We start from the raw sequence: 16,316 nt of genomic DNA, 5'->3' as shown, positions 1-16,316 counted from the left end.
TTTCATGATCACTTTTACCCAACTTGCCTTCAAATTCTCAACCAATTTCTCCCAGTTAGTCAGAACCAACTCTAAAATGGCTGTCCCCCTGAAACAAAATGTTGTCCCCAATACATTCCAAGAACTTGCCATATTTTTGTGTTTTGCCATATTACTTGTCAGAATCCTTTTTCTACTATTAATTTATACCATTGTATAGGGGGGTAATATATTGTAAGAAGTTTTTTTTTCTGTTCTTTCTTTAACAGGATTGGGAATTTCCACATTTCATGGGTGATGTTGATGTAAATCTTCCTGGCTTGCCATATGCACATCTGCAGTTCAAACTACCTTACTTCCAAAAGATCTTCAAGGAAGAATATCACATACATATAACAGGTACGTAATCTTATACGTGGTGATAGCTATCTCACATGGTACTCTTTTCTGATGGGATGAGTCTGTTGACCATATGATTTTTACCCAGATTATGTTTTTTCTTCAAAATAACCCATTAGTGAAGAGAACAAGAATATATATTCCATGAACCAAACAGGCCTACAATTCTTCAAGGAGTTCACAACTTCTCATGCCATTAAATACTACCTATCGTTGAAGCAGAAATCATATTTATCTGAAATGATTCTCCTAAGGAATCTTATTACATTTTCAGATCTGTTCCGCTTTCAAATCGCTTCAGTATGATTTTTTATTATATTCTTTCTTAACTCCAGTCATTCTTATCCAGGAAAGACTGTCTAGAGCTACACTTTTATCAGTCCTTTAACCAGAAGCAGACAGCAGAGTGATCACAAATCAAAATGGGTTGTAGATGTTCTAAAGCATCGCAAATTTAGAGATAAAAGACCCAATCCTAAAGTATGACTGAGTCATGTTCAGTGTAAGAGCCATGAGGGCAAAGGGGGCTGTAAGATGTGGGCTGAAGGGTACTAGTATGCGTCATGAGGAAGCGTAGTTTAAACTTGGTACCATGGGCAAGTAGTAGAAACCATGGTAGCAGACAGTATTATCCAGAAGTAAAGTGTAAGTGAAGGGGCCAATGATAGAGCCATGTGGGATTCCCATATAGAAGGAGAAAGAGCCATTAAAGAATATGCCTAAGGTGAGGTCAGAGAGAAAGTAGATGAACCATGAGAGGACAGGGTCACAAAAGGCAAGGGAAAAGAAGTTGCCAAGAAGGAGGGATTGATGAACAGTACTGAAGGTCGAGGAGGATGGAACTGAGCACCTATTGCTAAGACAGGAGGACATTTTGTGAGACTTTGGAAATGGCATTTTCAGTGAAACAGAAATCTGACTGGAGTGGCTCTAGACATGAGCTAGAGTAGGATTTCTCAAATGCGACCACTGTGGCCGCATGCAGCCACCAGGGGTTTTTCTTGTGGCCACAGCCTCCTGGGTCAGCAGCCCCTCTCCCTCCCTGGTGCTCCTGGGGGCACAGCCTTGGTGTTGTTTGCAGGGGCCTCCAGAAGGGGTTGGGCCCTGCCCCCCCTCTGGAGGCACCCAGGGTACAACACTGGAGGAGCAGGCAGCCGGTGAGTTTCCCACCTTCCCAGGGGCAATGGGGCTCAGGCTTTGGGCTTCAGCCCTTGGGTGGTGGGGCTTCAGGCTCTGCCCTCCCGCTGCCTCCCCTGGCTACCCACTCACCCCCATCGCCCCGGCCCCCGCTGCCTCTCCTGATCCCTCATCTAGGGCTTAATTTGTCCCCAGATTTGCTGGGGCTAAGTCTGTTGTGAAAAGTGGTACTTGTATGTTTAATATCACTTTTCACAGCAGACTTACTAGCTAGAAATAAATAAGTTACAATGATTTGGTCATGTATATGTGCATATTTATTTGTTTTTCCTAAAGCTAATTAAGTATTTTAGGAAAAGGTGTGAGAATGGCCACCAGCAAGAGTTGGTGGCCGCACTCTGAGACCACCAAATAATTTGTCTTGAGAACCCCTGAGCTAACGTGACCATAAAATATCAGGACACATTGGGGTGCTGTCAGCCCCACCCACAGTCCACCCCTGCTCCTTCCAAGCTCCACCCCCACTCTGCCCCAGGTCCAGGTCCCGCCCCCTCCCCACTTGGGCCCAGCCCCAGCCACCGAGCCCTTCCTCACCCCCTGGCCCACCGCTGGCTTGCTGCGTCCCTCCTCAGTCCCCCACCCACTGCTTGCCTCTTCACCCTCGCCATCCGCTGCTGACTCGCTGCTCGTCTTTTCACACCCCTGCCAACCGCTCACCTCTTCACCCCCCTGCCTGCCACTCACCTACTATGGCGCCGACTTTCCCTCTGCCTGGTGGGTGCTTGCCCGGCCCCCGCCTCTTCCTGCCCTTGCTCTGCCCTTGCCCTGCCCCATTCCACCCCCTTCCCACAAGTCTCTGCCCCTCCCCTGCCTCTTTCCATCTTCCTCCCCTGAGCGCCTGAATCCCCTCTCCTCCCCCTCCCTCCCGGAAAGTCCCAAGTGCCTCCAAACAGCTGTTAGGTGGCGGGGGCGCGGAAGTGCTGGGGGGTGGAGAAGGAGGCAAGGAGTGGGGAGGTTGGCTGCTGGTGGGTGCGGTGCACCCGCTAATTTTTCCCCATGGGTACTCCAGCCCTGGAGCACCTATGGAGTCAGCACCTGCCTCCCACTCACCTCCTTACCTGAATATCGGGACAAATGGGGTCCCGATCATACATCGATCAGGACGTGGGACAAAGGGTTAAATATCGGGACAGTCCCAATTTTATCAGGACATCTGGTCACCCAACTTGAGCTAGAGGCAAGGAAATCAGTGCAGCAATTTTAAATTGCTCACTGAAAAGGAGAAGGGAGATGGGCTGGTAGTAGGAAAGACAGATGGAGGGAAAGGGGTGTTTTTGGAGGTTATGTTATATGGGGTATGTCTTAAAACTGAGAGAAAAGAGACAAAAGAGGTAGTAGGTAAGAGTACGGCAAGAGAGGCCAGTAACAGTGAAGGGATAGAGACAAAGGGATTTCAGGAGGGATTGGAAATTAGGAGCATGTGTGTGACCTCAACTAAAGACTAAATACAGACTAAAGGAGGAGAAAATAGAGAGAGGGGAGGGGCAAAAGTGTACGTGAAGGGAGTACATAAATCTTCTCTTTGAAGTCAGTAAAGTCTTGGGTAGAGAGAGAAAGGAGAGGAAGAGAGAGCTCAAGGAAGGTATCAAAAGTAGCAGATATATGACATGGGTTGTGCGTATGGGATTCAAGAACAGTGGAGAAGTCCTGGTGTTTTGTGACGAGGCAGTACTGAAGATGGAGAACATGAATTTGCTGTGGCACACACGCACAAGGTCCCTAGATTTCATCCAGACCTGTTAACTATTGTTTGAGCAGGAGACAAGGAAATGGATGGGAGTGTGAACCGTGGCTGATGGTTGGTGGGGGAGACTGTGCAGTGACAGAAGTAGACAAAGGAATTACGGGTGGTACTGAATGTAGATGACAAAACAATGAATGGAAGAAGAGGGAATAAAGGGCAAAGAAGATTGACTCAGGGATGCAGAGAAGTCAGGGGTATTGATGGTTGAAGGCTGTGCAAGAGAAGGGAGAATGAGCAACATTAAAGAAAATAAGGTAGTGATGAAAAGAAACTACAACAGTTGAAAGATTTCCTTTAACCACTGTCTGTGCCGCTGTTTGAAAACAGACCCACTAAGGGAAATGGATACCTATGCATTATAGAGTTCTCTGCAGAAAGAAATGGAGGCCTCTTTGATTTTTTGGAGAGGAGGCATTCTTGAATGAGAATGAGCTTATGAATAGGGACTGAGGAATATTTTCTCTCTTGGCTCAGAATTAATAAGACCAATTTATTAGATTTACTAGACAAATCAATCCATTTGAGTGCATGTCACATACCCTGGATACTGAGTGCTTGTTTTATCTTAGTGCTTCGCCACCCTTCAGGATATCTAAAAGCAGCTGTTAACATAGATGGCATGAGAACCTTCCTTTGGGTGGGTGTTTTACCTGGTCCATCTGTTCTTGCCGTCAGCTCTCTATCATCTTACAGCATTTTCAAGCTCTAGTTACTGTGTGCAGATATAGCAATTCTCAATTCAAATCAAGGAGCTAATGGAAAAAATCAGGAATAACCAATTAAAATATTTTAGACAGTAGCCTAATAAGAGTGCCTAATTCGAACATATCTTTTTTGGAAAAGAAATTCCCTTTTTTGTTAATAATAATGGTCAAGTAGAGGAGTCTAGGGATGGAAACAATAGGGAGGAGCTCAAGCTGCAAAATTGTGATCTGGATCCAGACATCCAGACTCTGAATATTGTCCACCCCGAGGTCTTGACCTGGGTTCAGATTTTGATCCCAGGTCAGATTTGATGTGGGTGAGCTGGTTTGCATAGCATCCCCAGTGTAATCTGTTCATAAAACCAGCCTAGTGAAAGAGCATGCACATGTAAGGGTAGGTCTGTGCTGGCAGAGACCTGGCTGCCACTAGCAGAACAGGGAAAAGGGGGCGTGACTGGAGAAAAGGGGGGATTGTTGGGCTGCTCCTTTGCCCCCCGGATACTGGGCTGCTCCTTTGGCCCTGAGGCTGTTGCAAATCAGCCTAAATTAGAGCAGCATGAAGAACAGGTAAGTGCAAAGGGTTGCTTAACGACTTTTTCTCTGCTATGCTCAGTGTATTTTTGCTCTATTCAGTGCGGCTTGAAGGTTTTGTGGTTACAATTCTCATGATTTTATCATAAGTCTTGTGTTATTTGGTGTTTTTCTTGGAGCCTGGAGTCATGTGATTGCACAAGAATCTCAGCGCCCGTTTAAAAAAAACAGACTTCATGGCTGCAGAGAAAAGCTTTAAAGTGCTACTTGGGTGCACCCCAAAGGCTCAAAAAACCCCGACCCCCCACCAAACAAACCCAGGAGACAAATACAAAGAACCCTCAATGTATTGTTTTTAAGCCAATCTCATGATTTTTTAACCTTTTGGAGTTGGCAATACGGCAGAATTAACATCTTCCGGCCCTAGTTCTCATGCTTTAGTTAATTGTCATTTTTATAAAAAAAAAATCTTTTTTTTCCTGGAAAGACAGTATTGCTTCCTGCTTTAATTCTTTTGTACCTAGGAATTCCTAGTGTGTGTTTAGTCCATGTTAAATATTTTTATCCTGTTTTCATACTTGCTTTTATCTCTGAATATCAGAAAGAGCTTGAATTTTTGCATCTGCTTAAATCATCTGGATTTCCTTTGACAAATGGTTCACTGCAGTGTATGTGCTTTCCTTCCTGGGCTGCAGTTTACGAAAATATACAGTGTAGCCTAGTTTCTACAGTACCCAGGGAAATCTGTACTACTTAAAAGTAAATGTTGTTACTGAACCTTCGTATTCTTTCGTTGTTAAAAATGCATCTAGAGGCCAGGGTGGTATTTTTAATACCAACATATTATTCTACCACACAGGAGATCCAGAATCTTGAGCTACCCGAACTCTGTGGATAGGGTTCAAGTTGGAAATGCTGTGTGTCAAGTGTCAAAACAGAGGGGTGTGGGGAGATTGGGCTCACTATTAACTAAGACTCCTTATTGGGCAGTTTTTGGAGAGGCCTTAACGCTTATCTCAGAAAGGACTGGGAAATCCAGCCAGCGGAGAAAGTGTCTCAGTGGTGGTTGTCATCTAAATGGCAAGGATGGCTTGTGGAGGTAACCCAAAAGTAGCATGTCTAGGTCCAGGATGAGCACTGTCTGCACAGAGATGCCTGAGGGAGCCTGAAGGCAAAAATAGAACAGTTAGAGGCAAAAACAAAGCAGTTCGGGCACATAAGATCTGAGAGAAATCTCAGAGGGTTTCCTGTTTGGTTCAGCTGTGCACAGTATGTGTGTATGCATTTATCGAATAACACCAGCAAACAGCAGAGCACGCAGCTACCCGAGTGCGTTACAGAGACGTGTGAGCATTTTTATCCACACATTACACGTGGGAAAACTGAGACAAAAGAGGTTATGGCCAATATTTTCTGAAGTAGACTCTGGTTTTGGATGCCTAACTTGAGGCTGCTTGAGCCTGATTTTAATACGCGCAGCCACAATTCCATTGGCCTCAGTGGGAACAGTGGGTCCCCAGCTACACCTGGGACAGGCTTTCAGGAGCGCTCTCACAAGCTGGACCCACCAGAACAAAGGCACCTCAAATCAGAGGCCAGTTTTGAAGATTTTGGGCTGAGTGCCTTGCCCAGATCACACAGCAAGTCAGTGTCATTGGGATTGCAACCCAGGTGTCTGACACCCAACTCCTGGGTGTACATACACATATGTCTTTGGAGACCTTTTAAAAGTGGACATAATTCAGTATTTAATGGACAAAAGTAGGTGCAATGCTGGAAAGGGTAAAATGAAAAATCCCTACTTTAATTGTGAGAGCAAATTCTAAGATAAAAGGTCCCCCCATTTTAAACATAGATATCCAGGAATATATTCTAGACTGAGGACTCGACCTTTGGATCCACTTGGGTCCCTTTGTGCTACTTTTCTGGTATAAAGGAGATATAAACCTGGCAAATCTGGGTAGGTGGGAATCCCCATGTCACTCTAGTGGGAATCCCCAGGTAGTTTAGAGCCACTCATAGTTCTTGTGTCTACAACACATTGTTTCCATTTAATTTACCAAACTGGCTCATCATATGACCCACACAGTCATACCTAATGACATTAAGACATTAAAACAAACAAGCAAAAGAAAGAAAAAGAAACACAAAACAGGTGTTTGTGGTGTTTTGGTCCCAGCAGGAAGGAATATCATCTTAATCTAAATTGTGCTGTCATTTGTTTGGCTGATTAAAGACATGACAGGATACTGGGCTACATGGACCATTGGTCTGACCCAGTGTGGCCATTCTTAAACTCCCACTTCAGGCAGCTTCTGTGCTAAAGCCCTGCTGTGGGCAAGGCTAAAAAACATGGTGGCAAAAATGCCAGCGGCCACTGTAAGCTAGTGCTCCTGACTGAATGAACATGAGTGGAGCTGAACCCATGCTAGAGCAATGGTGGGACCATTGCTTACAACTATTTGTTTAGATGTGGCTGACATTAAGATTTCATGATGAGTGACTCCAGTTTCCCAGCTTCCATTTTCGTCTACAAAATGTGAAATACTGTAAATGAAAGCTGGAAATTATCAAATAGGTGGTTTCTAGTGGAGTCTTGCAGTGGTAGTCTTGGTTTTGGTCCCGTTCCCATTCATTATCTTTATCATTAATCTGAGAAAAAAAATGCTGGTAAGGTTCGCAGATGACACATAGATTGGAGGTGTAGTAAATAATGATAAGTCAGCCCTATACAGCAATCTGGATTGCTTGGTTAGCTAGGCTGATTCAAACAATATACATTCTAACACATTATATGAAAGTTGCACATATAGGAACAAAGGATAGATGTCACAACTACAGGATGGGTTACTGTGTCTAGTGTAACCCCTCTTCAGAGTTTGCCAGCTCCTGGAGTGCCAGGCCTTAGAGCATCAAGCGGGGTCTGCCCTATGAATTAAAACCATATGGCTACCAAAGCCTCCAACACTATTTCCCCACATGCTTGGAGTCAGTGGTGAGGACAGAATAGACTGGAACCTCCTGCTGAGCTCAATAATGAGGCTTCTGCATGGGGTGATCTGGTAAAGCAGTTGCTGGGCCAACGATGAACCAGGGCTGCTCAGCTCCCTCCAGGGGAAGGGTCAGCCCGACTCAGAGGCAAAGAGACTAGGTTTAGTTTCAGTTTTGAGCTTCTTTTGAGGTGGGAGCTGAGAGAGAAGCAGAACAGCTTAGGTCCTACTCCCCATAGATGGGGGCTTTGAGCTGCTGTGGGATCCAGTCCATGAGTCAGGCCATTCCAGCCCTGCCGAGACCAGCATCCAGAGAGGCAGAGAGATGACCTGGCGCTAGCTACTGAGAACCAGCTGAGACTTCCACAGGACTCCAGACTTGGAGCCAGGCGAGCAGAGCCATAACTAAGCATTTTAGCGCCTGGGGTGAACAATCATATTTGCACCCCCTAAAGGTGACGTGTGGGAGGCACATGGGGTCACGTGGTCCCCCCAGATTTCTGCCTCCCATTTAGCACAGAGATTGTCAAACTATGGGGCGGGCCTCGCTAGTGGTTGCACCCCACAGTTTGAAAACCATCGACTCCTGCCAGGAGCCAGCAGATTGGAAGCTGGTGGGAGCTGCCCAGCCCACTCGGACTCCTGGCTCTCTGTGCTGTGGGAGCCATGGTGCTGGCTGGCTGCCTGGAAGCCCCGCTTGCCCTGCTCCCTGAGCTGGGCCACCTCTGCACAGCCAGGTGCTCCCCAGGCAGGGTGGGCAGCACAGCTCCGAGTTGCACCCCTGACATGCTCTTGCCTCTGTCCTGAAGGAGCCTGGTGCCGGCCGGTGATCCCCCCTGGAGCCAGCTTCTGCCCATGAAGCCTGGCTGCCATGAGATGCTCCCTGAGGAGCTCCCTGGAGTACTCATCCCCCTTGGGCTCCTACCTCTCAGCAACCCAGTCACACCCCCGTCCCCACCCAGGGACCTGCCATTGCCACCAGGTCACTTTCCGCACACTCCCTGCGCACAGAGCGGAACTTCCCCTTGCTCCCCTTGGCCGCCCTGCCCCGGACCCATGGCTTCTGGGCTTGTGGTCACACAGCCATTGCATCAAGCCTGGTGCCCAGCCCAGGTGCTGGGGGCAGGCGGCTGCTGGCAGGGTGGACTCGCTCCCACCAGCTCCAGAAACCAAGGCTGTGAGAATGGAGCAACCCCCAGGGTTACCATATTTCAAGTACTCAAATAGAAGACATTACCAGGGGGAGGGGGAGGAGGAACTGGAGGGGTTATTTGGAAAGGTGCTGGGGGTGTCTGTGGGGATATTTAGGGATTATTGGCGGGGGCATTTGGAGGGCACTGGAGGGGGTACCTTCAGCAGGGGTATACACTGGAGATGGGCTGCCAGTGCTCGGGGAGGGGGTGGGAGGCCAGCTTAACTGAGGAGACCCAGCTGCTGCGGAGATGCTGCATGCAGGGCTCGCACTTCCCCCCATTCTCCTATCCCCTTCTCTTCCCCCTGCCCTATCCCATCCCCCTTCCTTCCCCACTGACTCTTCCCCCCACCTCACCCCCCTTCCACCATATCCCACCCTTGCAGGCACTAACCATTGTATAGAAAACAGGATGGTGGCCATATGGGGTGCCCAGCACACGCAGAAGGGAAGACAACTGGCACTGGGACCCAGGAGACGTCGTCCAGGCACAGAGGCACCGAGCACCTGGCAGGAGAAGCAGCTCTGGACAACCCTCTCCACTCCCAGCCAAGGCCTCTGTTTGAGGGGGCAATGCCCTCCCTGCCCCAAACTACACTCATGGACTCCAGCCGACGCTACTGTGCCCAATCCTGCAGGGGGAGCTGGCACTGCTGGTCCTGATCCTGCGTTGCCCCATTTTTGCACCCCCGCCAGCTCTGCACCCTGGGCAGCTGACCCTCTCGCCCCACTCTAGCTACAGCCTTGCAGGGGAGGACCCTGCCCCACCAGGAATGAAGACACAGTAAGAGAACTATTTTTGTTTAAGCTGGCCAACATTCACAGCACTGCAGCACTTGTCTCTAGACTCATCTTCAATGCACACTTGCCTGGGAAGCTGGCAGGCTGGGAGCTAGTGGCTGGGAAGAGTTGTGAGTGTTGGGAAGTGGGACATTTGTTGATTTGGTAATGTGCTAGTACCTGTTTATTGATGTGCTAGCACAAGGCTAACCTTTGCCTTCCCCAGATCCTATTTTCCTGCTCCCAATAAAGTCCCCCTTTGTTATATTGTTGTTTGGGGTGTGTCATTATTTTGCTGGGGTTCTGTTGCTGTATTTTATTGTGTCGTATGTACTAGGTTTTATACTCCTTGCCCATTAGTAGCATTATTCATTTTTTCCCAAGGGACATGTTTCTCTGGCACAGTGAAGAGTCACCTTGGGTGAAGGCACCCAGCATCAGAAAAAAATAACAGGATCCTATTCACACGAGGAGAGGGAAAAAGCCACTCTAAGTAGCCAGCATCAGGGAGGAGGTTTGCGCTTAGGGTGACCAGACAGCAAGTGTGAAAAATTGGGACGGGGGGTGTGGGGTAATAGGCACCTATATAAGAAAACGCCCCAAATTATCGAGACTGTCCCTATAAAATTGGGACATCTGGTCACGCTACTTGGGCTATGCCTCGAGGGAGGGGCTACACTAGAAAGAAGCGACTCTAAAAAGAACTTAGGTGGATAAGCCCGTGAACATAAGCTCACAGTGCAATTCTACATCTAAGAGGGTTAACATAACCCTTGGATGGAATGAATAGAAGAATTTGTGAGTAGGAAGGTGGTGTGAACTCAGTATATGGCATTAGTGGGACTGGTACTGAAATACAGTATTCAGTTGCGGTCTTCACACTTCAAAAAATCTGTTGAAAGACTGTGTATGGTTCAGAGATGCGCCAGAAGAATGATTCAGAGTCTGTAAAACTTGCTTTGCAGTGAGAGATTTAAAAAGCTCAATCTATTTAATTTATAACAAAGAAGGTTAAGAGGTAACTTGATCGCAGTCTCTAAGGCACAGATCCTTAAAGTATTTAGGGGCCTAACACCCATGGGTTAGGTGTTAGGCCCCTAAATACTTTAAGGATCTGTGCCTTAGAGACTGTGATCAAGTCTCTGGATCTGGGCATAAGCATCTACACAGGGAAGATATTTCTGATAGGAGCTCTTTAATCTAGCATACAAAGGCATAAGAAAACCCAATGGCTGGAAGCTGAAGCTAGACAAATTCTAGATAAAGGGCAAATATTTTTAACACTGAGGGTAATTAACCGTTGTAACAAGTTACCAAATGATCTGGTGGATTATCCATCACTTGAAGTCTTTAAGTCAAGACTGGATGTCTTTCTAAAAGATATGCTCTAGCCCAACTAGATGTTATGGACCTGATGCTGAAATTATTGTGTGGTGATCTTTGGTCTGTGTTATGCAGGAGGCTAGACTCGTAATGGTCCCTTTTGGACTGGCCATCTACAGATCTATACAGGAGTATAACATATGTTGCATTATGCGTAATTTTTTTCCTAATTTCAATCTCTTCCATTACTCCTCCTATCCCTCTTCACTTGCAGGTGTGTCAGCTTGAAGCAAACTATTATAATCTTCCTACAAATGCCCATAACAGTCCACCCATTTCCTACCATCCCCTACACCTAGCAAGGCTCTCTGCAGAGCCTCTTGCCTTGTTTCCATGGAAACAAAAAGCACAGTAACATAGCCTATTTCCTAGTGGTGCCAATCAGAGAAGAAAGCATGTGAGGAGGTAGCTCCTCCAGGCAGGCTAAAGAGGCATGAGAGGACCCTCCTGAATGCAGGTGATGGCCTCATAGCCTGTGTGGGAGGAGGTGTGAAAACCGCTAGTGACCTATTTCCAACTCTGAGCTTGGCACGCAAACAGAACTGAACGTGCAACCCAGCAGGAACCTTTACATTCAGAGTGAAAAATATAGCAGAGGTTTGATGATGAGCGTGGTGCCATAAAATATGACAAAACAGGTTACTGTTGCAATCAGGACTCTAAAGGTAACTGACATGCACAAAAGATGTTTTGGGTGCAATAAAACCCTAGTTTTGCATCTAGGGGCATGGTGGTTTAGAATTTGTATTTCTTGGTATTTTGTGTTTAGTTTACATTTTTATGAGAATTATTAATGTCTCAGGGACCATTTAAGGGACTAAAATAATAGGAAATACGGGGCTAACTTCTGCTTTCAGCTATGCTGATGAAAATCCAGAATAATACCAATAGCTTCACTGGTGTTTGTGAGGACTTATACTCTTGAAACTGACAGCAGAATTTCCTCCCTGGTCTTTCAGTAATTTAGTTTCTGGATAGGGCCACAAGAAAATTAATGCTCATGTTTATTCTCATCCAGAATGGCCATCTGGGTTAAAAAAATCACTTTAAAAACATAAATACAAATATCAAACTATAAGGAGTTACTTTACTGAGACATTCAAATTAATGGCAGAACATGAGTGCACAGCTTGACAGTAATTTCAACCACACCACTGCTTACCAAACCAATAAAGTAACTCATCTTTGAGATTCTATTTCATGTGTATATTTTTATTTACTGATGTAAGCAGAGTCAGGATGAGCTCTACCCTGACATCTGGTGGCGAGTCGTGGTGGGTTGTGGAAAAGAACTTCAGGAGCTGATCTCATTTGCATAGGCACACCCACCCTGCCTAGACGGTCACTTTGGCTGCTGTAGGAGCCCCAGTTTCTCTGTAATTGGGGCAGGAATAAACTGTTATTATCCTGATTATGTGAATCAAGGACAGTGGAACTGTACTTGGTCTTTTGTTATGATGGAGGGACTCACCATCAACTAAGCAGCACTCGCTAGGCAAGGGTCATGGGTTCCAAAACACACTGAAGAGAGGCTGGGGGGTAGGTATTAATACTTAGTGGCATGGGCCCCCTGGTGAGGGCCTTATGTACTAATTGCACTTCCTTCTCTCTCCACTGTGGAATATCAGAGCTAATTTTGATTCTCTTAGGAGCCTAGTTACAGGCTGCTGAGCTGAATTCACTTTGGGCAGTGGTGTGCCAGCATTGAGGCTCACCTACTACAAGCTGAAATCATAAAAGAGCTAAACTTACTGAGTGTTGTGTTAAGTAGTGGGGGACCCTGAGGATATATGATGGAGCAGTTTGCAGCATGGTGAGTGGAACAGCTCGTGGAGCAGAGCAGAGCAGAGCAGTTTGTCGGATGCCTGGAGCAGCTCATGGGGGTGGCTGGCAGAGCGGAGCCCCATGAAGAGGTGGGGTAATCAGCTTTGGACCACGTAAGGTGCCCCTTAACAACTCCCCCCCACCCATCTCAACTGCAGAAAAACTTTTGAACTCTGGGGCTGCCCTGACCAGGGACAGAGACTTTTGGGACTTTGGGTGATTTGGGGTTGCTGGACTCAAGAACCAAAGGGAAAGGACACGCCCCAGTTTGCTTGGGGTGGGCATGGGTTGTGTTATGAATCCTGCTGGTGGTGTTTCCCCAACATAATGCCACATTGTTTCTCTCTGTTATTAAAAGGCTTTTTGCTACACTCAGACTATGTGCTTGTGAGAGGGGAAGTATGGCCTCTTGGAGGCGCCCAGCAGGGGTGGTATATATTTATCCCAGGTCACTGGGTGGGGGCTCGAGCCGGTTTTGCATTGTGTTATTGGAATGGAACCCCTAGATACTGAACCCGGCCCTTGTTGCTGCCAACTCTGATGGGCAGAAGGGTTACATTTTAACTAAACATCACCACAGCTCAACATTGGTAATTACCAGCAAATATACTCCTTAGTGTCTTACGTCCAAAATCACTTAATGCAGCAGTTAGATATACTTGTGCATCCACAGTCCTAAAAATGTCTTTAACTGTATGTGAATGTGATGAGTTCTTGGACATTGCTAATACCATGTCAAGGTAAGATCTTAAGATGTTTCCAGTTAATAAGTAGGCTCTGATAATACTGCAATGGCATCTATACAAAGAATAGTTACTAAAGTAGTATCTTGTATGTACTTTGGATACCATGTCTCAGAACCACCATACCTCCCACGTACATATGTCTGGGCTTCACTGCATGAGTACTAATCAATCACAATACGTACCATTAAAGCAATGTAATTGTTATCTTTTCAAAGCATCTCACCGCTAGCATACAAAGAGTTCTATCAAATGTAGCCTTTTCAAGGAGAATTTTCATGCAACTATTTTTAAAATCCTGAAATTAGTTCTTTTTAGATTGATTGATGTAAACCACATCACCTAATGGTTTAATCAACAGGTCACCTACAAACTGCAGTATGAATTCAATTGATATACTGTTGTACTGCTCTACAAAATGATTTATTATGTGCCTAGACATAATTATGAAATACCTACTAAGAGAGATTCAAGAATAAATCTGGGTCTGCTGAGAATTTCATTATAACTTGGTTTTACAGGTTAATTGAATGAAACATTTTATCTGAGGGGCATTTACTGTATCAGCACGGTTGTGATACTTATAAAAAGGACATCAGATGACACTGTTTTCTTTTTTCAAACAGGTAAATGGTTTAACTATGGCATTATCTTTCTGGTTTTAATCCTGGATCTAAATATGTGGAAGAATCAAATATTTTACAAACCTCATGAATATGGTCAGTATATTGGTCCTGGACAGAAGATCTACACAGTGGAGGACTCAGAAAGCTTAAAGGACCTTAACAGAACCAAGTTATCCTGGGATTGGAGATCAAATAACACAAACCCTCTGACTAACAGGACTTATGCTGAGGGAGACATGTTCTTGCATAGCAGATATACAGGGACTAGCCTTGATGTCAAATGCCTGGCCTTTATTCCAAGTTTGCTCGCTTTTGCTTTGTTTGGGTTCTTCATCTGGTTCTTTGGGCGATTTCAGAAAACTGAGCAAGGCATGGAGAATCTGGACAAATCATACACAAGAATGAAAAGGAAGTCACCATCAGACATGGGAATGACACGAGAAAATACACAGGTTTTAGTGGAGAAAACTTTAAGTTTTCAAGATCCACATTTAGTATCCATAAAATCAGACTTAAGTGAAATTGTCTTTAATTCTTCCCTTCTAACGTCTGAAAACTTGAGCTTACAGTTGAATGAACAAGACAGCCCATTACAACCAATGACAGAGGCTTCTGCGCCTAAGAGTGATCCCATGACCTAGAGCCAACCACCCAGAAAAGAAAGATTTAAATAACCAATTATTGTGAGAGTTCAGTTTTTGTAAGTTAAGGTTTACATAGTGTTTAGCACAAGAAATATAACCCATGCCACAAAGGTGCTCAACATGCTTTTTCTAGGAATTTTGTTTTCTATTTGTATTATAATATATGTGCCTACTGTATAGCTAACATTCCTTTATAGATTGCTTCTCAGAATTGCACAAACTATTTATTAATACATTGATGTTACTGTGTAATAGTGCATAGGTAAATATTTGCAGGTATAAAATTCTAACCGTGTTGGTGCCTTGAAACATTAAACTGATTTTTAACTCAACACCAGAAGATATAGAGAACAATTCTTCTAACCTATTTTGCAAGGGTATTTTTGTATGCAATTATTTAGAATGTCATTTGATTTCTTACCAATAGATGTAGAGATTTCTGAAGAAAGGTTCCTGATAAGATGTCACACTAAAGGTTTCAGAGTAGCAGCCATGTTAGTCTGTATCCGCAAAAAGAACAGGAGTACTTGTGGCACCTTAGAGACTAACAAATTTATTTGAGCATAAGCTTTTGTGGGCTACAGCTCACTTCATCAGATGCACTCAGTGGAAAATACAGTAGGACAATTTTATATACACAGAGAACATGAAACAATGGGTGTCACCATACACACTATAACGAGAGTTAAGTGTGAGCTATTACCAGCAGGAGAGAGAAAAAAACAGATGATGAAGATGTCATCAATGTAGCGCAACACCACATTCTACAAGCCATTACCCTCTGATCCCACTGAGGGTTACCAAAAGAAACTACACCATCTGCTCAAGAAACTCCCTGAAAAAGCACAAGAGCAAATCCGCACAGACACACCCCTAGAACCCCGACCAGGGGTATTCTATCTGCTACCCAAGATCCTTAAACCTGGAAATCTTGGATGCCCCATCATCTCAGGCATTGGCACCCTGACAGCAGGATTGTCTGGCTATGTAGACTCCTTCCTCAGGCACTATGCTACCAGCACTCCTAGTTATCTTCGAGACACCACTGACTTCCAGAGGAAACTACAATCCATCGGTGATCTTCCTGAATACACCATCCTAGCCACTATGAATGTAGAAGCCCTCCACACCAACATTCCACACAAAGATGGACTACAAGCCATCAGGAACAGTATCTCCGATAATGTCACGGCAAACCTGGTGGCTGAACTTTGTGACTTTGTCCTCACCCATAACTATTTCACATTTGGGGACAATGTATACCCTCAAATCAGTGGCACTGCTATGGGTACCCGCATGGCCCCACAGTATGCCAACATTTTTATGGCTGACTTAGAACAACGCTTCCTCAGCTCTCGTCCCCTAATGCCCCTACTCTACTTGCACTACATTGATGACATCTTCATCATCTGGACCCATGGAAAAGAAGCCCTTGAGGAATTCCACCGTGATTTCAACAATTTCCATCCCACCATCAACCTCAGCCTGGACCAGTCCACACAAGAGATCCACTTCCTGGACTCTACAGTGCTAATAAGCGATGGTCACATAAACACCACCCTATACCGGAAACCTACTGA

The 16,316-nt window shown here is 45.5% G+C and overlaps 1 protein-coding gene across 2 annotated transcripts in view; it reads left to right on the top strand.

Annotated features, from left to right (window-relative positions):
• The window catches only part of TMEM117 (transmembrane protein 117), a 326,549-nt gene extending 311,220 nt beyond the window's left edge, over positions 1-15,329 (top strand). The window contains exons 8-9 of one of the 2 annotated variants that reach the window (XM_043548908.1): positions 249-378; positions 14,093-15,329. In XM_043548908.1, coding sequence (XP_043404843.1) covers positions 249-378; positions 14,093-14,733 — 771 coding nt within the window. In that variant the 3' untranslated portion in view covers positions 14,734-15,329. Of the gene's footprint in view, positions 1-248; positions 379-9,122; positions 10,052-14,092 lie in introns of those variants that run through there. The other variant, XM_043548914.1, reaches the window with a different exon arrangement.
• Positions 15,330-16,316: the final 987 nt, after the last annotated feature.

This window comes from Chelonia mydas, chromosome 1, assembly GCF_015237465.2.
Source record: "Chelonia mydas isolate rCheMyd1 chromosome 1, rCheMyd1.pri.v2, whole genome shotgun sequence".
NCBI classification, from domain to species: Eukaryota; Metazoa; Chordata; order Testudines; family Cheloniidae; genus Chelonia; species Chelonia mydas.
This window is presented reverse-complemented; position numbering and strand designations above follow the sequence as displayed.